The sequence below is a fragment of the Phaethon aethereus genome (genome assembly GCF_964289735.1).
Source record: "Phaethon aethereus genome assembly, chromosome: 31".
Lineage (NCBI taxonomy): Eukaryota > Metazoa > Chordata > Aves > Phaethontiformes > Phaethontidae > Phaethon > Phaethon aethereus.
The window spans coordinates 1,376,754-1,401,558 of NC_138607.1; the positions used below are offsets into that span (position 1 = coordinate 1,376,754).

At 61.6% G+C, this 24,805-nt stretch overlaps 2 protein-coding genes across 3 annotated transcripts; both read left to right on the plus strand.

Annotated features, from left to right (window-relative positions):
• The first annotated feature begins 673 nt into the window (after nt 1-673).
• BLVRB (biliverdin reductase B) lies at nt 674-6,472 on the plus strand. Of its 2 annotated transcripts, XM_082012058.1 has the most exons (5): nt 674-804; nt 3,530-3,691; nt 4,639-4,728; nt 4,816-4,947; nt 6,219-6,472. In XM_082012058.1, the coding sequence occupies exons 1-5, from the start codon at nt 723-725 to the stop codon at nt 6,380-6,382; spliced, it is 630 nt and encodes a 209-aa protein (XP_081868184.1). In that variant the 5' UTR covers nt 674-722; the 3' UTR covers nt 6,383-6,472. The 2 variants fall into 2 exon arrangements, with proteins under 2 accessions (XP_081868184.1, XP_081868185.1); XM_082012059.1 differs by lacking the exon at nt 3,530-3,691 and having other exon boundaries at nt 678-804.
• Nucleotides 6,473-16,664: 10,192 nt separating this feature from the next.
• SIPA1L3 (signal induced proliferation associated 1 like 3) lies at nt 16,665-24,805 on the plus strand (the record flags this gene model as incomplete). Its single annotated transcript, XM_082012080.1, has 15 exons — nt 16,665-18,027; nt 18,215-18,345; nt 19,514-19,702; nt 20,332-20,506; nt 20,586-20,689; nt 20,786-20,943; nt 21,549-22,125; nt 22,265-22,539; nt 22,764-23,003; nt 23,104-23,253; nt 23,348-23,475; nt 23,569-23,672; nt 23,799-24,250; nt 24,369-24,536; nt 24,652-24,805. Coding segments are annotated over 15 exons (4,368 nt in total), but the record flags the coding sequence as incomplete, so codon positions are not given.

Sequence of the window (24,805 nt, forward strand, 5' to 3'; positions counted from 1 at the left end):
GATGCACGGACTGTGACTGTATAGGCACGGATCGGGACCATACAGACTAGTACCATATAGACCGGGGGGTGCACGGACCGGTACCGTATGGACTAGGGGAGCACGGACTGGGACCGTATGGACTGGTACGGTATAGACAGGGGGTACATGGGCCGGTACCATATAGACTGGGGCTATGTGGTGTAGTAGCTATATGTACCGGGGGGTGCACGGACTGGTGCTGTATGGACCGGTCCCGTATAGCCCCGGGGGGTGCCCCAACCGGGTCCATATAGCCCGGGGGGTGCCCGGACCTGTCCCCTATGGACCGGTCCCGTATAGCCCGGTACCCTATGGACCGGTACCCTATGGACCAGGGGGTGACCCAACCGGGTCCATATAGCCCTGCGGTGCCCGGACCGGTCCCCTATGGACCGGTCCCGTATAGCCCGGTCCCCTATGGATCGGTCCTGTATAGCCCGGGGGGTGCCCGGAGCGGGACCCTATGGACCGGTACCCTATAGATGAGGGGGTGCACGGCCCTGGGGTGCCCCCTCCCCGGTACCGCCCGGTTTCAGCCCCTCCGCCCCGGCCGGGGGGGGGCGTTACCGGGCCCGGGAGGGGCGGGGCGTTACCGGGGCGGGGCGTAACCGGCGCCGGGGGCGGGGCCGAGCTCCGGTAGCGGCACCGAGCGGCCGCCGGCGAGCGCGCGCTCACTCGCCCCCCCCTCCCCCCCACTCGCCATGGCCACCGGCAACAACATCGTCATCTTCGGGGCCACCGGCCGCACCGGGCTGGCCACGCTGGGCCAGGCCCTGCAGGAGGGTGAGGGCGGGGGGGGGGTTTGGGGGAGTCCCTGGGTTTGGGGGTCCCTGGGGTTATGGGGGGGCGGGGGGGTTGGAGGGGTCCCTGGGGTTGGGGGGGGTCGAACTTGGGGGTCCCTGGGGTTGGGGGGGTCCCTGGGGCTGGGGGGCAGGGGGGTTATGGGGGGTCCCTGGGGTTGGGGGTCACTGGGGTTTGGGGGTCCCTGGGGCTGGGGGGTCCCTGGGGTTGGGGGTCACTGGGGTTTGGGGGTCCCTGAGGTTTGGGGGTCCCTGGGGTTGGGGGGTAGGGGGGTTATGGGGGGTCCCTGGGGCTGGGGGGGTAGGGGGGTTAAGGGGGGGTTTCTGGGGTTGGGGGGTCCCCGGGTTTTGGGGGGGTCTGGGGTTTTGGGGGTAGTGGGGTTATGGGGGGCGCAGGGGTGTTATGGGGGGACCCTGGGGTTGGGGGGTCGGTGGGGTTATGGGGGGTGTCTGGGGTTTGGGGGGGTCCCTGGGGTTATGGGGATCCCTGGGCATATGGAGCCTATATAGGGCATACAGACCCCATTGGAGCACATAGAGGCTATATATGGGGCAGACCCGGCTCATTGGGGCCATATAGAGCCTATATGGGGCAGGCACAGCCTGTCCAGGCTATATAGAGGCTATACATGGGGCAGATGTGGCTCGTTGGGGCCATATAGAGCCTATATAGGGCAGGCACAGCCTGTCCAGGCTATATAGAGGCTATATGTGGGGCAGATCCGGCGTGTTGGGGCCATATAGAGCCTACGTGGGGCCGACCCAGCCTGCCCGGGATAGATAGAGCTTATCGGGGGCAGACACAGCCCGTATGGGGCTGATACAGCCCATATGGGGCTGATAGAGCTCATTCGGGGCAGGCAGAGCCCATATGGGCCATATAGAGCCAATACAGAGGAGACAGAGCCGCTATGGGGCAGACAGAGCCTGTGGGGGCTATATACACCCCCTATGGGGCAGATGTGGGGCAAGGCAGAGCCCATATGAGTGTTATAGAGCCTATACAGTGCAGGCAAAGCCTATGTGGGCTATATAGAGCCTCTATGGGGCAGGCAGAGCCCCTATGGGGCAGATGTGGGGTGAGGCAGCGCCTCTATAAGCCATATAGAGCCTCTATGGGTCGGGGAGACCCCCTGTGGGGCCGATGTGGGGCCATATGGGCCATATAGAACCCCTATGGGTCAGGCAGAGCCCCTGTGGGGCAGCTGTGGGGCCATATAGAACCCCTATGGGTCAGGCAGAGCCCCTGTGGGGCAGCTGTGGGGCCATACGAGCCATATGGAACCTCTATGGGGCAGATGTGGGGCTAGAGAGTGCCTGTGAGGGCTCTATAGAGCCCCTATGGGGCAGATGTGGGGCCATATGAGCCATATAGAACCCCTATGGGTCAGGCAGAGATGATGTGAGGCCGATGTGGGGCCATGTGGTCCATATAGAACCCCTATGGGTCAGGCAGAGCCCCTGTGGGGCAGCTGTGGGCCATATGGGACATATAGAACCCCTATGGGTCAGGCAGAGCCCCTGTGGGGCAGCTGTGGGGCCATATGGGCCATATAAAGCCCCTATGGGGCAGGCAGAGCCGATGTGGGACCATATGGGCCACATAGAGCCCCTATGGGTCAGGCAGAGCCGATGTGGGGCCATATGGGCCACATAGAGCCCCTATGGGTCAGGCAGAGCCGATGTGGGGCCATATGGGCCACATAGAGCCCTATGGGTCAGGCAGAGCCGATGTGGGGCCATATGGGCCGTATAGAGCCCCTATGGGGCAGGGAGGGCCGATGCGGGGCCATATGGGCCATATAGAGCCCCTATGGGGCAGGGAGGGCCGATGTGGGGCCATATGGGCCGTAGAGAGCCCCTATGGGGCAGGCAGGGCCGATGTGGGGCCATATGGGCCACATAGAGCCCCTATGGGGTGGGCAGAGCCGATGTGGGGCCATACGGACCACATAGAGCCCCTATGGGGCAGGGAGGGCCGATGTGGGGCCATATGGGCCGTAGAGAGCCCCTATGGGGCAGGCAGGGCCGATGTGGGGCCATATGGGCCACATAGAGCCCCTATGGGGTGGGCAGAGCCGATGTGGGGCCATATGGGCCACATAGAGCCCCTATGGGGTGGGCAGAGCCGATGTGGGGCCATACGGGCCATATAGAGCCCCTATGGGGCAGGGAGGGCCGATGTGGGGCCATATGGGCCGTAGAGAGCCCCTATGGGGCAGGCAGGGCCGATGTGGGGCCATATGGGCCACATAGAGCCCCTATGGGGTGGGCAGAGCCGATGTGGGGCCATATGGGCCACATAGAGCCCCTATGGGGTGGGCAGAGCCGATGTGGGGCCATACGGGCCATATAGAGCCCCTATGGGGCAGGGAGGGCCGATGTGGGGCCATATGGGCCGTAGAGAGCCCCTATGGGGCAGGCAGAGCCCCTGTGGGGCAGCTGTGGGGCCATACGAGCCATATGGAACCTCTGTGGGGCAGATGTGGGGCTGTGAGGGCTCTGTAGAGCCCCTATGGGGCAGATGTGGGGCCCTATGGGCCATAGAGAGCCCCTATGGGGCAGGCAGCGGGATGCTGAGTCATCCCCCGCCCGAATTGCTGAGTCATCGCGTCGTGGCGGCGCTGGGGGCCGGCTCCCCCCCCCCCCACGCCGTGTCCCCGTGTCCCCCCGCGGGGACCCAGCGTCGGGGCGCTGCCACCCCCCAGGGTTCGCGGTGACGGTGCTGGTGCGCGATCGGGCCCGGCTGCCGGCCCCGCCCCCCCCGGCGCGCGTGGTGGTGGGTGACGTCCGCGATCCCGTCACCGTGGCCGAGGCCGTCAGGGGCCAGGACGCCGTCATCATCCTCCTGGGGACCAGGGACGACCTGGGTGCGTGGGGGGGGACACACACACGAGGGGGACCCCCCCCCACACACACCCCCCCGCAACCCCAGGGATTTGGGGGGACCCCGTTCATTACGTCATGCGATGTAGTGACCTCATCGCCCCAAGGGCACCCCGTAGATTTGGGGGAGGGGGGGGGCGCCCATAGTTTGGGGGGGGACCCCAGTGCCCCGGGACCCCGCAGATTTGGGGGGACCCCATTGCGCCCAGGGACCTGCATCCCGTGACCCCGTAGATTTGGGGGACCCCATAGATTGGGGGGGCCCATAGATTTGGGGGGGGCCCGTTGACCCAAGGGACCTGCACCCTGTGACCCCATAGATTTGGGGGGGGCATAGATTTGGGGGGGCCCATACATTGGGGGGACCCCACAGATTTGGGGGGACCCCATTGCCCCAAGGGACCTGCACCCCGTGACCCCATAGATTTGGGGGGGCCCATAGATTTGGGGGGGCCCATTGCCCTGGGACCCCATTGCCCCAAGGGACCTGCACCCCGTGACCCCATAGATTTGGGGGGGACCCATACATTGGGGGGGCCCATTGCCCTGGGACCCCATTGCCCCAAGGGACCTGCACCCCGTGACCCCATAAATTTGGGGGGGCCCATAGATTTGGGGGGGCCCATTGCCCTGGGACCCCATTGCCCCAAGGGACCTGCACCCCGTGACCCCATAGATTTGGGGGGGACCCATACATTGGGGGGGCCCACAGATTGGGAGGGACCCCACTGCCCTGGCACCCCATAGATTTGGGGGGGACCCCCCCCCCCAGATTTGGGAGGACCCCATTGCCCCCAGCAACCTGCACCCCGCGACCCCATAGATTTGGGGGCACCCCCCAGATTCGGGAGGGACCCCATTGCCCCGTCACCCCACACCCCCCCAAACTTGGGGGGCTGCCCCCTAACTCCCCCTTTCTCCCCCTCCCCAGGCCCCACCACGGTCATGTCCGAGGGCACCAAGAACATCGTGGCGGCCATGAAAGCCCACGGCGTCCGGAAGGTGGTCGCCTGCCTCTCGGGTGGGTCCCCCACCCCCGTGACACCCCCCCCCCACCCCCCCAAAAAAAATGGGGGTCCCCTATACCGACACCCCCCCACCCACTCAGCTTTCCTGCTCTGGGACCTGGAGAAGGTGCCCCCCCGGCTGCGGGCGGTGACGGAGGATCACATCCGCATGGAGCGCGTCCTGCGGGATTCGGGGCTCGACTGCGTCTACGTCCTGCCCCCCCACATCGCCGGTGCGGGGGGGGCCCCCAATACCCCCCGCCCCCCCAACCCTCCCCAAAGCGGGGGGGGGGATTATCCCATTGGATCCCCGGGTCCCATTTTTCCCCCTCCCGTCCCAGCCCAGGGTCCCATTTTTCCCCCATATCCCACTTTATCCCCCATCCCATTACATCCCAGTATCCCATTATACCCCAGTATCCCACTATCCCCCATCTCTTTACATCCCAGTATCCCATTATACCCCAGTATCCCACTATCCCCATCCCATTACATCCCAGTATCCCATTATACCCCAGTATCCCACTATCCCCCATCCCATTATATCCCAGTATCCCATTATACCCCAGTATCCCACTATCCCCCATCTCTTTACATCCCAGTATCCCATTATACCCCAGTATCCCACTATCCCCATCCCATTACATCCCAGTATCCCATTATACCCCAGTATCCCACTATCCCCCATCCCATTATATCCCAGTATCCCATTATACCCCAGTATCCCACTATCCCCCATCCCATTATACCCCAGTATCCCATTATATCCCAGTATCCCACTATCCCCCATCCCATTATACCCCAGTATCCCATTATATCCCAGTATCCCACTATCCCCCATCCCATTATACCCCAGTATCCCATTATATCCCAGTATCCCATTTATCCTCCATCCCGCCGCACTGCCACACCCCCCATTATCCCACTCTCCCCGTTATCCCAGTGTCCCCATTATCCCACTATCCCAGTCTCTTTCCCCATTATCCCAGTGTCCCCATTATCCCACTATCCCAGTCTCCTTCCCCATTATCCCAGTTTACCTGTTATCCCGCTCACCCCATTATCCCAGTCTCCCCATTATCCTGCTCTCCCCCATTATCCTAGTCTCTATTATCCCGCTATCCCAGCCTCCCCCACTATCCCGCTCTTTCCCATTATCCCAGTCTCCCCATTATCCAGGTCTCCCCCGTTATCCCAGTTTCCCCCATTATCCTGGTATCCCTGTTATCCGGGTCTCCCCATTATCCCAGCCTCCCCCGCCATCCCGGTCTCCCCCGTTATCCTGGTATCCCCCAGTATCCCAGTCTCCCCCTTTATCCTGGTATTCCGGTTATCCCAGTCTCCCCCTTTATCCTGGTCTCCCTGTTATCCCGCTATCCCAGTCTCCCCCTTATCCCGGTCTCGCCCTTATCCTAGTTATCCTGGTTATCCCAGTCTCCTCCGTTATCCCGGTCTCCCTGTTATCCTGCTATCCCGGTCTCCCCCTTATCCCGGTTCTCCGCAGCCGACAAGCCGCTGACCGGGACCTACACGGTGACGGTCGGCGCCTCCGGCACATCCCGGGTCATCTCCACGCGCGACCTCGGCCATTTCCTCCTGCGCTGCCTCCGCACGTCCCGCTACGACGGCCAAAGCGTCTACGTCTCCCAGGATTATCCCAAGGATTAGGGGGGGGGATCCCTTGGGATCGAGGGGTGCCCCCCCCCCCCAACCTCCCCCCCGCGTGTTCCCGGGGACAGTAAATCCGGCTTTTTCCCAGCCTGGATCTGTGGGCCTGTGGGGCTGGGGGGGGGGTCTGTGGGGCTGGGAAGGCGATGTGGGGCTGGGGGGTTCTATGAGGCCGGGAGAGGGTTGTGGGGCTGGGGGCTATGGGGCTGGGAAGGCGGTGTGGGGCCAGGCTGAGCCCCCGCGCACTCATCGCACCCACCGCCCGTCCCGTCCCGCGGGAACCGCTCTCGCCCGCGCCCTGTATGCAAATGAAGCGTCCGCGCCGCGACCAATCAGACGCGAGCGTAGGCGGGGTCTCCCCCCGCCCCGGCCCGGAGCGTGCCCTTCCCTTCCAGTATGCAAATGACTTCCCCCTCTCGCCCCGCCCCTTGGCCGCGCGGCCGCCCGCCCCGCCCCGAAGACCCGCCGGGGCGTGGCTTAAACCGGGCGAGCAGGGAGGGGGCGGAGCACTGCCTCCTGATTGGCTGCGCCTCGCTTGCCAGTCCCCCGCTGATTGGTCCTTGAGGGGCCGAGATGTAAATAAAGCCCCCGAGGGGGTGGGACGGGAGTGGGGGAGGGGGTGGAATCCCAGTTCGCGCAGCGCCCCCTGGCGGCGGGGAGCAGCGCCCCGCCCCTCCCGCGAGGCCCCGCCTCTCCCGCGAAGCCACTCCCCCCGCAAGGCCCCGCCCCTCCCGCAAGGCCCCGCCCCTCCCGCAAGGCCCCGCCCCTCCCGCAAGGCCCCGCCCCCGCGGCGTGCGCTTCCCCTCCCTCCCTCAGTCGCCGCGCGCGCGCGCCGGCCGCAGGCTGCCCTCGCGCCGCTCGCCGCCCCCCGATTGGCCCGTGCCCTCGCGCCGCCGGGTGAGAGACCCCCCCCCCCCCCCCCGCCCCCTTTTCCCTCTCCCACCGCCGCGCGCTGCCTCAGTCTCCCCCGGAGGCTCGGGGGAGACGGACGGGGGACGGGGCGCTGCCGCCGCCGCGCTCCTGTCAGGGCCCCGGACCCGGGCCTGGGCCTCGGGCCTCGGGCCTGGCGGTCGCGGAGGGTCCCCGGTAGCCTCCGATTCCCGGCGGGCGGTGACCGGCGCTGCCGGGAGTTGTAGTCCTCGGTGTTGCCGCCTGGGGCCTGGTGGGAGCCGGCGGGGTGTGCGGGGGGGGGGGGGGGGTGTCGGTGTGGGGAACTACAACTCCCAGCGGCCCCCGCGCGGCTGGGAGAGGCCGTGGGGGTTCGTGGCGCGGGGCGGGGGCTTCGTGCGGGGAGCGTGTTTTGGGGGGCGGGGGGGGGCCGGTGTACTGGCCTGAGGGAAGAGCTGGGGAAGGGGCTGCCCCCCTTTTGGGGGGGGTAAGGTCGGGGGGGTGGGGCACCCCCCTGCCCCCCAGCAGTGAAATCCCTGACTTTGGGGGGCAGGGAAGGGGGGGGGGGCCTGCACTCACACCCTAATTCAGTTTGGGGGCGGGGGGGGGGGGGGTCCCTCACCCATTCATACCCCCCCCGGGGGGAACCCTACGCTTAATTTTATCCCTTATTTTTTATCCCTTTTTTTTTTTATTTCACTAATTTGAAATAACACACCCCCCCCCCCCCCAGCAGCTGACGGGGGGAGGGGGGGGCACCTCCAAAACCCCCGAAACGGCTTTAACAACCCCCCTCCCTCCCCTCCTTAGGCTGTTCCCCGATTTCTCTCCCATTTCTTGATAATATTATTTTTATTTTCCTTCCCCAGCGCCCGCCGGGGAGCTCGTAATAAAAGGGGCTGCGGCAGCGCAAGGTAGTTCCTTTAAACCCCCCCCCTCCCCAACCCAACGGGGTCTGGGGCAAAACGGGGGGTTTTTGGGGCGCAACAAGCCTCCCAAAGCCAGGAGAGAAGCTGGGGGGGGGGGCCTCCAAGACACCCCCTCCCACCCCAACCCCCTGCTTTTTCGTTTTTTGTTTTTTTTTTTTTCATTTTCCAGAGCCGCCTCCTCGAGGAGCAAATGGGCCTTGGGAACGCGGAGAGCGTCGAGCGAAGGCAGCCCGCCTCTTTTTGAGGTTAAACCGCGGGGTTTTGGGTACGTCGCAGGTCTGGTTTGGCTGCGAAATGCAAAATATTTTATATTTTTGGGGGCAGGGGGGTGGGAACCTACCGGGACTCGCTAACGCTAAATTCAAACCTTAAACTTCGTTCTCGCTCCCAGATTCCCCTTTTAGAAGCTATTCCCTTGGAATTATTCTCTTTAAAGGAGGGGGAACAACCAGAAACCCCCCCAAAAAAACCCCACAGCCCCCTAAAAACGCACCCGGGTTCGTCTGGACGCCCCTTCCCCAAACCCGAGCGTGCCGAAGCGAAGCGGCCGCGGGATTATTCCCTTTGTCCCCGCTATAAACGGGATTTGTTTGAACCGGGGGACACGCACGCACGCTCAGATCGTGCAAAGGGGGGGGGGGATTTCTTTTTCCCCCTCCAAAATGGGTTTATTTTACCCCATTTTGGCACGGGGAGGAGGGAGGGGTGGCGGGGAAACCTGCGCAGGTGCCACGTCGGCAGGAGCTTCGTTTTTTGCCCGGCTCCAGCAGGGAAATAATAATAACAATAAAAAAATTAAAAAAAAAAAACAAAAAACCAACCCTCCCCGAGCGTCGCCGAGCCTCCTCCCGCCGAGGTCGCGGCAGTAATTAACCGCGGGGGAAACGATGGTGATGTTATGCAAATGAACCCTGGGGCAGCGGTTTTGGGGAGGGGGTTTTCGGGCACCCCAAATTTCCAGGCCGTGCTTTGGGTGCTGTAGTCCCCGTACCCGCTCCTGATTTTCATCTTCCCCACCCCAATAAAAAAAAAAAAGCACCCAGAAATCCCGGCGGAGCTGCTGCGAAACCTTCCCGCGGGGGTTATCAAAGGCGTATTTTTATTTTCTTCTTTTTTTTTTTTAATTAAATCCTCGTCGTCAAACTTGCCTCGTCCTGACCTATTTGTGAGGCCGAGTCGGGGCTGTTTGCTAACGAGGCAAGCCGCTAATGAGGATACGGGGACGGGGTTTCGCTCGAGCCCCGCGTCCTCGCCGCCGCGCGTGGGGCCGTTTCGCTTCCTTGAGGATCCGGGGAGGGGGTCCCGCGGTGCCACCCCGCCTTCGCTCGCCCCCCACCCCATTAATTTCACTGCCGAAAAACCCCATTTCCCCTAATTTTTGACCGGTAACGAGGTCGCCGTTACTCTCCGCTCGCCGGTGCTGCTTGGCTTTTTATTTGGGGGGGGGGGAAATAGATTTTTAGTTGGTTTTTTTTTTTTGTTGGGGTTTTTTTTTCAGGGGGGGCACGAGCCCGGCGTGGATTTGGCTGCGCTTCCCCGCCCGCCTTCTGCAGGTCGGTGCTTGCCGCTGGGGCGAGCGGCTCCGCTCGCTTCGCTTGCTGCGTTTTCTCTGTTTGCGTGTCGTTTTCGGGGCGGTTTATCCGTATTTTTGGGTTGTTTTGTTGGTGTTTGGTTGGGGTTTTTTTTTAACAGCTTATTATTCTCGTTTAAAACCTCGTGCAGCGGCACCATCCCCGCCTCCCTACCCCTTCCCCAGCTTCCAAATCGCCTCTTCCTTCTGGTTTTTAAGCTCCTCAGAGCGCTTTTTTTTTTTTTTAAGGAGCAGAAATCCCAAATCCTTTGGAAATCCCAATAATGGTTGAGGCCGTCGAGGTGTCGCCCAGTTTTTAACGGCGTTCCATCGTCGGGGAAATCGCCCAGGTCGATCGCAGCGACACCAGCCCGCCCCTTCCCCAGGCGAAACTTTAAACCTTTTCTTTCTTTTTCTTTTCTAATCCAGAATTCCTCCTCAAATTTGGACGCCGGGAACGCCGTAGGAGACCCCTCTTTCCCCCTCGCCGGTAAGGAGCTTCGCGCCCCTCCTCTTCGTCGCGGTTGTTCCAACAGTCGGACGCCGAGCCGGCCAGAAACCATCGTCCCCTCCGGGCGAGGATTACAGCTCGCCCGACGTGTTTTTACAGCACGACGTAGCATTAAAAACAACAACAAGAAAAAAAAAAAAAAGAGATTTAACGCAGCGAAGGGGCCGAATCCGGGGAGGATTTCACGGGGCCTAACGAGCTCCCTCGCTCCGGGTAATAATTTATCGATAATTCCCGGTGTTTTGGCCAACTCCGTCTTCGGGCGCTGCCGTCCTGGGGTGAGGTAGCCGAGATCTCCGCGTTGGCACGTCCCCGGAGCTCAGGCAAGTAGGAATTTGTCCCCTGTTTATGGCTGTGCTGAAAAAGCCCTTCGTTTGATTAGCGTTAATTAAGCCGTCTCCATCAGATAAAGCCTGGGGAAATGGATCGGCTCACCGACGAGGTCCCGGCTCCGTTTTATCCCCCTTTTTTTCCCCCCCTCCTCTTCCTTTTTTGCGCTGAGAAAATTAATAGCGTTGTCATTGCCCGGTAATGGGGATTATTTGGCTTTAACCACCCCCTAATTAAGCACAAAGTTGCCAACCTCTTCGTTTAATTGCTTTACTAATTTCTTCTCCGTCTTGGCCATCGGTTGGTTTTAATCTTGGCTCATACCTGGAGCTGGGTTTGGCTCGGGACGGGTGTTGGGAAAGCCGGGGTGACCCCAACCCCTCCCTGCCCCCAAAGCGTCTTTTTTGGGGCTGTTTCACCCCAAAAGAGTCCCGGGAAAATTGATTTATTTTTTTCCCCCACTCCGGGAAGCGTTGACGTTGCTTGGCATCTCCCGTCGGCAGCCAACCCGTGCCGAGGAGGGGAGAAAGCGCCAGCGGCGAATTTTGGGGGGATTTTGAGCTCGTTTGGGGTCAACCAGGAGGTAGAAAGGACCACGCGGGTCGTTAAATCTTCATTTTTAATTGGAAGTCGGCAGGCTCCGCCTTTCTTCTCCGGCTCACGAAGGCGTCTCGGCTAAGAAAGAGTTAAAAACTGTCGCTTAATTTATCAAAAGCCTGCGGTTAATAATTAAAACCTCTCTCCCTCCCCCCTTTCCTCGTTAGCCGGGAAGGGCTGGGTCTTGTGCAAGTTGCAGCCGCGGCTCTGGAGCAGCAGGATTGGGCTCAAAAATCCCAATTTTGGGTCCAGCTCGGGGTGTGGGATCACTCGGGGCCGTTGAAGCCTTTTCCCCGATTTATTACCCCAAATTACGTCTGTGGGGCATAACGAAGCTCCTGGACCATCCCTCATCCCCGTGCCAGGACCCCTTAGGAGGATTCGGGGATCCGGCTCCGTTCGGTGCCGGCAAATCCAGCGTCGGCGAGTGGATCCGTCGGCAAATAGCCGGCAAATCTGTCGGTGCGGCTAAAATAAATAATTAACGCCCTGCAATTAATTTTTTGGGCTCGCTCCGCTTTCCCTCGGCGGGTAGAGGCTTCGGGGGGAGCGGCTCTTCCCATATTTTATGCTGAGAAATAGGATGAGATTCCCTCGCGGATTGATTCCTGTCGGAGCAGGAGCCCGGCCGGGCGGATAACGATGCTCCGGCGATGCAGAAATTCGTTATCGGATGCTGGAAACGCCCGTCTGGGGGTTCTCCCCAAAACCGCGGCGCTAAAGGAGGAACGGAAGTCGCGAAAAACCTCGGGAGATGCTAAACCGCTCTTTTTTCCCCCCCAAAAAATTAGCTCCGAAGCCATAAAGTGCCGTAAAGAACGGGAGGCGACGTATTTATTTATTTTTTTTTCATGGCTCGTGCCGCGCCCGGTGCTTCGTCTTCATCTTCCCCCTTCATCTCCGTGGCCGTTGGCAAGAGATTAAACGAGATTATTTCAAGAGGGAGATTAAAACTGGGGGGATTTGGGGCTTTTTTGGGTTTGGTTTGGTTTTTTTTTCAGCCGTGACGGCGCGGCCGCCCAGTTCGGGGTGCGAGAATCGGCACGGGGTTGTCTCGGAACCCCCCTAAGGTCAGGCTCTGTTTTGGTTTAAATCCCTAAATCTGGTTATTCCTCGCCTCTCTGCCGGATTTTAATCCAAACTGGGATAATTTGGCGGTTCGCCGAAGGAAGGAGAGGGTCTCGCTCCTACCCGACGCGATGTTCCGTAGCCCGGAGCGGAATACGGCCGGATTTAATTAAATCACCCGCTCGGGCGAGGGGTTTGTCACCGGAGAAGCGTCAGGCGCCGTTTTTGGGGTGGAAAGATGGGATTTAGTGATTGCTGATGTCTCTTTTTTTTTTTTTCAGCCTGGAGGGGCAGCGGGATTTCATCTCCGGCCCCTTCCCCAAATCGGGATGGGCTGAGGAGGAACCGGAAAAGCATCATCCTCTTCCTCCTCCTCCCGCCTGGCCAGGGGTAGAGTTTCCACTCCAGTTTTTTGGGGGGAGTATTTTTAGCTTATTTTGCCTCGTTTCTCCCCGGATTCGGTGAATAAAGGGGGGTTTTGGGGGTGCCACGTCCCCGCGATAACCAGCGCCGCCGGGGGGAGAGGAGTTTTCTTTGGAAAAAGAGTTTTCCTTGGAGTTTAGTGGTTTTGGGGGGTTTTTTAGGGGGATAGAGGGAAGCGTGTGTGTTTTGCAAATAGCTCTTTAACCTCGGAGCAGCCGAGGAAGAGGAGGGTGACGCCGGGACCCCAAAACTGGCCGTTACACCCCAAAAAAGCCATCGAACCTCAACCGGGAGCCCCCATCTCACCGCCCGGCTTTGCCCCGGGGTTGATCGAGCTCCTTCCCAGGGGACGGAGGCGAATTATTGCCGGCGAGACCCGGCATCGCCAGCCGGGGATGCTCCTCCTGCCTCGGTACCCGCTGCCCGCTCGTTAGGCTGCGTTTAATTAAGGCTTTCGGGTATTGATTTAACACCCCCCTCCCAACAGATGCGATCTTAGCTGGCTTGCGGCGTAATTAGCGGGGATTAGGCGAGCACCGGGATGGGAGAGGAGGCTCGGCCGGCGTGCCGGGGTAGGTTAATGCCAAACACAGACGGATTAACACTTGTCCGTCCGTCTGTTCCCAACCCGAGGGTGAGCTGCCTCGCTCTGGCCTCCGGCTTCCCAAAATCCCGGCGGAGAGACCGAAGCGGGGCTGGCAAACTGGGAACGACAGACCCGGAGGAGGCTTGGGAACGTTTGTGGGGTTTTTTTTGGCAATCTCTCTTTCCGCACCTCTTGAGCGGACGGACCTCGAGGAGCAGAGTCCCTTCCAGCGCAGGAAACGATCAGGTTCGAGACCCCCTGAGAAACCTCCATGGATGGGAGCCTCTATATGTCAAGACCTCTTGAGGAACCTCAGCCTGTGTATTTCAAGACCTCTTGAGGAACCTCAACCGTTGGGAGCCTCTATATTTCAAGACCTCTTGAGGAACCTCAACAGTGGGGAGCCTCTATATTTCAAGACCTCTTGAGGAACCTCAACAGTGGGGAGCCTCTATATTTCAAGACCTCTTGAGGAACCTCAACAGTTGGGAGCCTCTATATTTCAAGACCTCTTGAGGAACCTCAACCGTTGGGAGCCTCTATTTCAAGACCTCTTGAGGAACCTCAACCTGTGTATTTCAAGACCTCTTGAGGAACCTCAACAGTTGGGAGCCTCTGTATTTCAAGACCTCTTGAGGAACCTCAACAGTTGGGAGCCTCTATATTTCAAGACCTCTTGAGGAACCTCAATAGTTGGGAGCCTCTATATTTCAAGATCTCTTGAGGAACCTCAACCGTTGGGAGCCTCTATATTTCAAGACCTCTTGAGGAACCTCAACCTCTGTATTTCAAGACCTCTTGAGGAACCTCAACAGTTGGGAGCCTCTATATTTCAAGACCTCTTGAGGAACCTCAACCTCTGTATTTCAAGACCTCTTGAGGAACCTCAACAGTTGGGAGCCTCTGTATTTCCACACCTCTTGAGGAACCTCAACAGTTGGGAGCCTCTGTATTTCAAGACCTCTTGAGGAACCTCAACAGTTGGGAGCCTCTATATTTCAAGACCTCTTGAGGAACCTCAATAGTTGGGAGCCTCTATATTTCAAGATCTCTTGAGGAACCTCAACCGTTGGGAGCCTCTATATTTCAAGACCTCTTGAGGAACCTCAACCTCTGTATTTCAAGACCTCTTGAGGAACCTCAACAGTTGGGAGCCTCTATATTTCAAGACCTCTTGAGGAACCTCAACCTCTGTATTTCAAGACCTCTTGAGGAACCTCAACAGTTGGGAGCCTCTGTATTTCCACACCTCTTGAGGAACCTCAACAGTTGGGAGCCTCTGTATTTCAAGACCTCTTGAGGAACCTCAACAGTTGGGAGCCTCTGTATTTCAAGACCTCTTGAGGAACCTCAACCGTTGGGAGCCTCTGTATTTCAAGACCTCTTGAGGAACCTCAACCGTTGGGAGCCTCTGTATTTCAAGACCTCTTGAGGAACCTCAACCCGTATATTTCAAGACCCACTGTGGGACCTTAACCTATACCTTTTGAGACCCGCTGAGGGACCTCAACAGATAGGAGTCTCTACATTTCAAGACCCCCTGAGGAACCTCAACCTGTACATTTTGAGACCCCCTGAGGGACCTCAACCTATATATTTCGCGACTCCTTGAGAGACCTCAACCTATATATTTCAGGACCCTCCTGAGGAACCTCAGCGGATAGGAGTCTCTATATTTCAAGACCCCTTGAGGAACCTCAACCTATATATTTTGAGACCACCTGAGGAACATCGACGGATAGAAGTCTGTATTTCAAGACTCCCTGTGGAACCTCAACCTATATATTTCAAGACCCCCTATGGAACCTCAATGGATATAACTCTGTATTTCAAGACCCCCTGAGAGACCTCAACCTATACGTTTTGAGACCCGCTGAGGAACCTCCGTGGATGGGAGTCTCTATATTTCAAGACCTCTTGAGGAACCTCAACCTGTGTATTTCAAGGCTCCCTGCGGAACCTCAGCCTATATATTTCAAGACCCCCTGAGGAACTTGAAGCTATACATTTTGAGACCCTCTGAGGAACCTCAACAGATCGGAGACTATATTTCAAGACCCCCCTGAGGAACCTCAACGGATATATACGTCCGGCTGGCGCACGGTCACCAGCGATGCTCCTCAGGGTTCCCTTCGAGATATTTCTCGATGAATGATCTGCGGGCAGGACGTTTGCCGGTGGCACCCAACTGGGAGGTGCTGCTGATGCCCTTGAGGGACCTCGCGGAGGGACCTGGAGAGGTCAAAGCGTCGGACAACGCCCTTAACAACACTCTTAAGCCTTGGTCAGGCAGTTGGGTGAGATGATCCATGTAGGTCTCTTCTGACTGAAATAGTCTATTCTACGGGGCCTGATGGTTCAGCAAGGTTAAGGTGGGTCCGCGTGGACCTTGTGAGGTTTGTCAAGGCCACGGTGGGTCAGTGTGAAACCCATGTGGTTTGTCAAGGCCAAGGTGGGTCCATGTGAACCTCGTGAGGTTCAGCAAGGCCAAGGTGGGTCCGCGTGGACCTCGTGAGGTTCAATAAGGTCAAGGTGGGTCCGCGTGGACCTCGTGAGGTTTGTCAAGGCCATGGTGGGTCCGCGTGGACCTTGTGAAGTTTGTCAAGGCCACGGTGGGTCCATGTGAACCTCGTGAGGTTCAGCAAGGCCAATGTGGATCCGTGTGAACCTCGTGAGGTTCAGCAAGGCCAATGTGGATCCGTGTGGACCTTGTGAGGTTCAATAAGGCCATGGTGGGTCCATGTGGACCTCGTGAGGTTCAATAAGGTCAAGGTGGGTCCATGTGGACCTCGTGAGGTTCAGTAAGGTCAAGGTGGGTCCACGTGGACCTCGTGAAGTTTGTCAAGGCCAAGGTGAATCCACATGAACCTCGTGAGGTTTGGCAAGGCCAAGGTGGATCCATGTGAATTTTGTGAGGTTTGGCAAGGCCACGGTGGGTCCGCGTGGACCTCGTGAGGTTTGGCAAGGCCAAGGTGGGTCAGTGTGAAACCCATGTGGTTCGGCAAGGCCACGGTGGGTCCACGTGGACCTCGTGAGGTTCGGCAAGGCCACGATTGCCCAGAGAGGTGGGAGATGCCCTGTCCATGGAAAAGTTCAAGGTCAAATTGGACGGTGCTCTGAGCAGCCTGGTCTAGCCCAGGTTAGACACCGTGCTAACCCTCTGCTCTCCTCCCCCCACTGCAGGATGGCCCGGGAGATGCGGCGAAGCCCGGCGTGAGCGCCGACGCCGGGGAGAACCATGCGGCAGCAGCGAGGCCGAGCCGGACGTCACGGCGTTTCGCTCGCCGGCAGCCAGACGGCGGCGACCGAGGCCGTCCCGGCGCGGCGGCGGCAATGAGCGGCCCCGTCCCCCTGCCTCGGCTCGGCTCCGTCGCCGGACCATGAGCTCCCACCGCCCCCCGCGGCACGACGGCGCCGACACCGAGAGTTGCCCGCCGACGTTTTGGGTGCAAAATGGCAGCTTGCCGGCAGCGGGCGGCGAAGCCGCTCGCCCGGCCCCCGCCACGCCGGCCGTGCCCAAAATGGGGGTGCGCGCCCGCATCGCCGACTGGCCCCCCAAGAGAGACGCCGCCAAGGACCCCCCCGCCGGCGCCAGCCCGTGCCGGGAGGCGGCGGGCAGCCGCGACGCCGCTTGTTGCCGGGGTTTTGCCGGCGGGCAGCAACCCCTCGCCGGCGTTTCGGGCTTTAAAGCCCTTCACCGCCTGGCGCGGCGGCGATCCAAGGACGTGGAATTCCAGGAGGGATGGCCCCGTTCCCCGGCGAGGGGCTTGGCGCCGCTGCGGCACCGGAGCAGCAGCGAGGTGACGCTGAGCGAGTGCGACCCGGAGGAGGCGGCGGAGCCGCGGGGGAGCAAGCTGGGGGGGAGTGCCGGGCTTTTCCGCGAGTACGGCAGCACCTCCTCCATCGACGTGCAGGGCATCTCGGAGCAGAGCTTCTTCGATATGCTGAACGAATTTCGGACCAAGAAGCCGGATCGGCGAGCCGCCACGCCGGAACGGCTCGGGGAAGGCGCCTTTCCTCCGGGAACGTGTCCCGGGATCAAGACGGAGGCCAGGAACGGGCCCCGGGACGAGCCGTCGGCGCAATCCAAGGAGAAACCCCGCAGGAGGTGTCCCAAAGGCGACGCCGGCGGCGAATCCATCTTCAAGAAGCTCCGGAGCGGCCGAAACGAGGGGGAGCCGGGGAAGGAGCCGGAGGAGCCGCGGGCGCCCGAGCCGGGCAAGAGCTGGGTGTGCCGGAAGAGCTTCGCCCACTACGACGTGCAGAGCATGCTTTTCGACCTCAACGCCGTCGCCGTCAACCGCGCCGTGGTCGCCCAGCGGCGCAACACCACCACGGGCGCCTCGGCGGCTTCGGCGGCGACGGTTCGCGCCGGCGGTTTGGGCGGATCGGATCCGGCGTTCGCCAGCACCGAGGACCTGAACTGTAAAGAGAATTTGGAACACGACGCGGGGGATAACACCAGCAACGAGCTTCTCCTCAGCTGCCCCCACTTCCGCAACGAGATCGGCGGCGGCGAGCGCGACGTCAGCTTCTCCAAAGCCGCGGCAGGAGCCCCGGGGGTCCCGCCGGTCGAGGGGGGGTTTCCGGAGCCCGCCCTGGACGTACGCCCCACCAACGCCGGCGTCTCGGTGCTGGAGCTCCCCAAGGAGCTGCGGAGGAACCCCAACCGCTTCAAGCACTACAGCGTGGAGCACGTCGACCTCGGCGCTCGCTATTACCGCGACCATTTCCACGGCAAAGGTGCGGCGGCTCTCGGCGGCGATTCTCGGCTCGCCCCGTCGCCCCCAGACCCCGAGGGACGCGTTCGGGGAGGGGTCGCGACCCGCTCTTAAAAGCCCCCCCGCCGCCCATCCTGCGGCGGCGGCGGGCGAGCGCCGCGGCGGGCGCGGCGGGCGCGGCGTCTCCTCCATCCCCCTTCTCCCGGCAGAGCATTCCAACTACTTCGGGGTGGACGAGAAGCTGGGGCCAGTGGCCGTCAGCATCCGGCGGGAGCGGCTGGAGGACCACCGGGAGCACGGCCCCCAGTACCAGTACCGCATCATCTTCCGCACCAGCGAGGTGCCGCGGCGGGGGGCGCGGCGGGGGCCGCCTTGCCGGCGGCGCGCGCGGCGCTTGGCCGTCCCTCTCCCCTCGTTCGGGGTTTATTGGAGTCGTTTTATTGCGGGGGGGGGGGTTATTATTGGGGGGGGGGTATTATTGGGGGGGGGTTATTATTGGGGGGGGTATTATGGGGAGGGGTATTATGGGGAGGGGTATTATTGGGGGGGTATTATTTTATTATTATTTATTATTTTAGTAGTATTATTTTTAGTGTTGTAGTGTTGTAGTATTATTGTAGTATTATGTTTTGTATTCTTAGTATTATTATACTTATTCTTAGCATTATTATTATTATTTTTAGTATTATTAGTAGCATTTTACTATTATTATTAGCAGCATTTTACTATTATTATTAGTAGCATTTCACTATTATTAGTAGCAGCATTTTACTATTATTATTAGCAGCAGCAGCATTTTACTATTATTAGTATTTAGCATTTTAGTATTATTAGTATTAAGCATTTTAGTATTATTAGTATTATTTAGTATTTTAGTATTTATATTTTAGGGGCATTGCTTTTTAGTATTTTACTATTATTTGTCCTTTAGGGGTATCGCTTTTTAGTATTTTACTATTATTTTTTGTATAGTTTTTAGTATTTTAGGGGTTTTTGGTGTTTTTTAGTATTTTTGCGGGTTTTTTTGTATTATAGCAGTATTTTTGCATTATCTTCAGTATTGTAGCAGTATCTTTTATTATTTTTTGTTTTGTAGCAGTATTTTTTTGTCTTGTAGCACTATTTTTTTGCATTACCTTTAGCATTGTAGTACTATTTTTTTGTATTTAGTACTGTAGTAGTATTTTTGCATTGTCTTTACCCTTGTAGTACTATTTTTTTTATTAATATTGTAGTAATTTTTGTATTATCTTTACTCTTGTAGTAGTATTTTTCTGTTATCTTTACTCTTGTAGTACTAATTTTCATGTTATCTTTACTCTTGTACTAGAAATTTTTGTATTTAGTATCGCAGCAGGAATTTTTTTATTATCTTAACTATCGCAGCAGGAATTTTATTAGCATTATTTTTAATATCGTAGCGTTATATTTACTAGTCTTATTTTTAGTACCCTCCTATTATATTTTAGCGGCGTTGTTTTTAGCGCCGTCGCCGCTCTGTCCCGCAGCTCCTCACCCTGCGCGGCTCCATCCTGGAGGACGCCACCCCCACGGCCGCCAAGCCCGGCACGGCGCGGGGGCTGCCACCCAAGGACGCCCTGGAGTACGTGGTGCCGGAGCTGAACACCCACTGCCTGCGCCTGGCGCTCGGCGCGCCCCGCGTCGCCGAGCAGCTCCTCAAGCTGGACGAGCAAGGGGTGAGCCGGCGGCGAGCCGCGGCGGCGCGGGGACGGTGGCGGCGAGCCGCGGCGCGGGGACGGTGGCGGCGAGCCGTGGTGGGGAACGGTGGCGGCGGCGCGGGAACGGTGACGGCGAGCCGTGGCGGCGAACCGTGGTGGCGCGGGAACGGTGGCGGCGAGCCGTGACGGGGAACGGTGGCGGTGGCGCGGGGACGGTGGCGGCAAACTGTGGTGGCGCGGGGACAGTGGTGGTGGCAGCGAGCCATGGTGGGGGACGGTGGCGGCGGTGCGGGGACGGTGGCGGCAAATCGTGGTGGCGCAGGAATGGCGGCGGCGAGCCGTGGTGGGGAACGGTGGCGGCGGCGCGGGGACGGTGGTGGCGAGCTGTGGTGGGGAACGGTGGCGGCGAGCCGTGACGGGGAACGGTGGCGGTGGCGCGGGGATGGTGGCGGCAAACCGTGGCGGCGCGGGAACGGTGGCGGCGAGCCGTGGTGGGGGACAGTGGCGGCGGCGCGGGGACGGTGGCGGCGAGCCGTGGTGGGGAACGGCCGCCGCGGCGCGGGAACGGCGGCACCGCGGGGCGAGGGGGGCTTCCCGGGGCGGGGGTCCGCGGCTGATGACCCTCCCCGCCGCCGCGCTCGCCGCAGCTGTGCCGGCGGCACAAGGTGGGCATCCTGTACTGCAAAGCCGGGCAGAGCTCGGAGGAGGAGATGTACAACAACGAGGCCGCCGGCCCCCCCTTCGAGGAGTTCCTGGCGCTCCTCGGCGAGCGGGTCTGCCTGAAAGCCTTCGGCAAGTACGCGGCGCAGCTGGACACCAAAAGTGAGCGCGGCGGGGGTCCCGCGGGGCCGGGGGGGGGAGGCGCGGCGCCGCGCTCGCCTCACCTGCCGCCCCCCCGCAGCCGATTCCACCGGCACCCACTCCCTCTACACCACGTACCAGGACTACGAGATCATGTTCCACGTCTCCACCATGCTCCCCTACACCCCCAACAACCGGCAGCAGGTAACCCCCGCCCCGTGCCGCGTCCCCCCGCCCCGCCGCCGTTTTCCGGCTTCTCGGGCCCGTCCCGGGCTCCGCCGACCCCCCCGTCGCTCCCAGCTGCTGAGGAAGAGGCACATCGGCAACGACATCGTCACCATCATCTTCCAAGAACCCGGAGCTTTACCCTTCACCCCCCGAAACATCCGGTCCCACTTCCAGCACGTCTTCATCATCGTCCGAGCCCACAACCCCTGCACCGACGGCGTCTGCTACAGGTGAGCCCCCTCCCCAATTCGGGGAGGGGGGCGGCTGCGTGGTGGGGCCGCGGACGGGATTTCGGGGTGGGGGGCGACGCCGAGGCTCCTCCGGCGTCTCCGGCTTCTTCAAAGCCGCCGAGACCTCGGGACGGGGGCGAAGGGGGTTCCCCGGCGCTCGGAATCGGGGTCCGTGCTTAATATCTTTACCCCCCGCCCGGAGGAGGGGGGATCCGGCTTCCCGGACGCCGAAGCGGGAGGAAGGTTCTAGAAAGGGATCCGGGGCGATGCAGGGAGGAGATTCCGGCGCCAATGGCATCCCGGCCGCAAAGACCCCGAGGCGCCGGAGCGCGGGCGAGGCGGGGGGGGGGCGGTCTGGAGAAAAAGGGGAGGTTTTGGGGGGCTACCGGGAAAAATCCCTTCGCCCAGAGGGTCGCCGAGCGCCGGGACGGGCTGCGCCGACGCGGCGGAGTCGCCGTCCCTGGCGGGGGGGGTTAAACGACGCTTGGGGCCGGGGTTTAGCCGTGAACTTGACCCTGTTCGTCTCAAAAGGTCTTTCCCACCGCGCACGATTCCGTATTTCTCCGATTTATTAATTAACCCCTTCCCCCTCTCCGTCCCCCAAGCGTGGCCGTCACCAGGTCCAAAGACGTTCCCCCCTTCGGCCCCCCCATCCCCAGCGGCGTCACCTTCCGCAAATCCGACGTCTTCCGAGATTTCTTGCTGGCCAAGGTGATCAACGCGGAGAACGCCGCGCACAAATCGGACAAATTCCACGCCATGGCCACGCGAACCCGGCAGGAATACCTGAAGGATCTGGCCGAAAACTGCGTCACCAACACGCCCATCGATTCCGCCGGCAAGTTCAACCTCATCTCCTTGGCTTCCAAAAAGAAGGAGAAGACGAAAGCCCGTGCCGGTGCCGAGCAACACAGCGCCGGGGCCATCGCCTGGCGCGTCTCCGCGCAGGATTTCGCCCGGGGAGCGGAGCTGCCTTGCGTTTTGGGCATCTCCAACGAATTCGTGGTGCTGCTGGACCTCGGCGCCAAGGAGGTGGTCTTCAACTGCTTCTGCGGGGACGTCATCGGCTGGACCGCCGACGCCTCCACCCTCAAGGTCTTCTACGGGCGAGGAGACCACATCTTCGTCCGGGCGGCCGAGGGCGGCGCCGATGACGTCAAGGAGATCGTGCAGAGGTTGAAGGTGAGGCTCCGAAATCCAAACCCAAAGGCGCCGGTTTGCCGACGCGCAGGAGCGCTGAGCCGCGGCGGGGAAGGCGGCGGCGGCGGGGAGGATTTGAGGGGCGCCGGACCCCTTCCTCCCGTCGCCCGACGCTCCGCAGGTGATGACGGACGGCTGCGAGACGGTGGACATGACCTTGAGGAGGAACGGGCTGGGTCAGCTGGGTTTCCACGTGAAGTACGACGGCACGGTGGCGGAGGTGGAGGATTACGGCTTCGCCTGGCAGGCCGGCTTACGGCAGGGCAGCCGCCTGGTGGAGATCTGCAAGGTGGCCGTGGTGACCTTGACCCACGACCAGATGATCGACCTGTTGCGTACCTCCGTCACGGTCAAGGTCGTCATCATCCCCCCCCACGAGGACGGAGCCCCTCGCAGGTAGGTGGGGGCGGGGGCGCGGGGCGGCCGCCGCCGCTTATTTTTGGTTGGGGGCGTCCCGCTTTTCCCCACCGCGCCGGGAGCCGAGACCTCCGCTACGCTTAATTAATCATTAAGTAGTAATTAAAAAGCCGGGACGTCGCTTTGCCGGCGACCGGGACGGTTTCGGCTAAAGCCCCGCCAGCGGCGAGTGCCGCAAGCGCCGATGGCCGCCGGCTTCGCAGGGGCTGGGCCGAGTCCTTGGAGCTGAGCGCCGCCGAGCTGAAGGGAGAGACGGAGAATTTGCCATCCGGCTACCGCCCGCCGTACCGGAGCAACGCCGGCTGGCAGTGGAGCGGCCCGGCTTCCCACAACGCGGCGCCAGCGGGGAAACGGGCCGAGCCGCAGCCCCTCGGCCCCGGCCGGGCGGCCAAGCCAGCCGCCGCCGTGCCCTACCGGGAGCCGCAGGCCCCGCACGGCAAGAGGTGAGGAACCGCGCCGGCGGGCGGGCGAGGCGGCGCCGGCGGGCGCCGGCGTTTTCCCCGCTGACTTCCCGCTTCTTCCCGAACGGATCCGCCGAGCCAGGCCGGTCAGCTTTCCCGAAAGCCCGCACCCCCCCTCCTGCGCGCCGGCCGGAGCGGAGAGGCCGCAGCCGTACCGGCAACCGTCCGGCAGTTTCTCGGCGCCGAGCGGCGCCGCGACGGCCTACGCTCGCTACAAACCCTCTCCGGAGAGGTGGGTGAGCGCCGCGGGTGCAAACCGGGGAGAAACGTGGCGATTTTGGGGGTGGGAGCTTCACCCGCGTGCGTGTCCGTCGCTCCCCTCGTAGGTACGTGGCCTCGCAGCGGCCGCCGTTGCCCTTCGAGCCGCACGGCGGCCACGACGGTGCCTCCGGCGGCGACTCCTCATCCGGGGGGCTCAGTAGCCACGAGAGCACCATGGAGCGACACAAACCGGGTACGGCGAAGGCGGGCGAGAGCCCGGGGCCGCCCCGCCGCCTCGTCCCCCCGCCGCCGCCTCGGCGGCGAGGGTGACGCCGACTCGTTGCAGAGCCGCTGTGGCACGTGCCGGCGCAGTCCAGGTTGCCCGGGGGCAAGCGAGCCGGCAGGCAGGAGCCGACGCCGGGCAAGGACTCTCCCAACCGGCACGTCAGGGTGAGCCACCACCCCCTTCCCCGTCTCGCCCCGGGGAAGCTCCGTTGGGGCCGGGGGGCGGAAAACCCGCGCCGCCGCGGCGGGGGCAGGCCGGACGCCGGGGTGACGGGCGCGGCGTGCCGGCAGGGCGAGGCGCCGTACTCCAGCCACTCCAGCAGCAACACCTTGTCCAGCACCGCCTCCAGCACCCCCAGCGACGAGCGCTGGTTCGACGTCCCCGACCCCCTCGACGCCGACCCCGCTCCCCTCGCCAAAGGCGGCGGTGACGGCGGCGGCGGCGGCGGCGACGGCGGCATCACCGACGCCGCCCTTTACGCCTGCGGCCCGGCGGGGGGGGGCTGTCCCAAGCCCCCCCCCCGGCCCCCTCCCCAGCTTCCCAAAATCCCCCCGGCGGCCCACCTCGTTTCGCGGGACGACGGCGTCCGGCCCGGCGACGATGAGAGGGATCCGTCCCCCGCCGGCGCCGCCGGCCGCCAGGGTAAAAGCTACCGGCACAAAGCGGGGACCCCCGGAGCCGCGGGGACCCCCACAGCCTCGGGGACCCCCGGCGGCAGCCCCGACCCCTTCAAGCAGCCCGGGTGAGTTTTTGGGGGGTGGGGGAAGCCGCGGCTGTCGTTCCTGCCGCCCCCGGCTTTTTCGGGGAGCGCCGCCGCGCGCCCCTTCCCCGCGGTGAACCTCGCTCCTCTTCTCCGGCAGCTCGACCTCGCGCTTGGGCTACAAGCCCCCCTCGGCCGAAGCCCCCCGGCCCCCCCCCGTCTCCCCGCTCTCCGCTTCCGTCCCCAAATCCTTCTTTTCCAAGCAGACGGCCGCCACCAAACACGCCGCCGGCCGCAAACGCCCCGACGACCCCCCGGACCCCAAAAAGTAAGCGGCGGGGCGGGGGGGGGGGGGAGGATTCCGCCGCGCGGCCGCTCCGCTTTGCGCCGGGGCCCGGAGCGGTGGTCCCGCCGCCGCAGCCCCCTCTCCGTCTCCTCCGCAGGCCGGCGGACGCCGGCGCCAAGAACGTTTTCGGGCAGCCGCGGCTGCGGGCGTCGCTGCGGGACCTGCGTTCCCCCCGCAAGAGTTACAAATCCACCATCGAAGACGATCTCAAAAAACTCATCATCATGGACAGCGCCGCGCCGGAGCCGGAG

Bases quoted from the DNA above. Each gene is read 5' to 3' on its own strand.
- BLVRB (XM_082012058.1), top strand. From the start codon at position 723: ATGGCCACCGGCAACAACATCGTCATCTTCGGGGCCACCGGCCGCACC. The intron at 805-3,529 runs GTGAGGGCGGGG...GCCACCCCCCAG, and splicing joins GGGCCAGGCCCTGCAGGAGG to GGTTCGCGGTGACGGTGCTG. The intron at 4,948-6,218 runs GTGCGGGGGGGG...GGTTCTCCGCAG, and splicing joins CCTGCCCCCCCACATCGCCG to CCGACAAGCCGCTGACCGGG.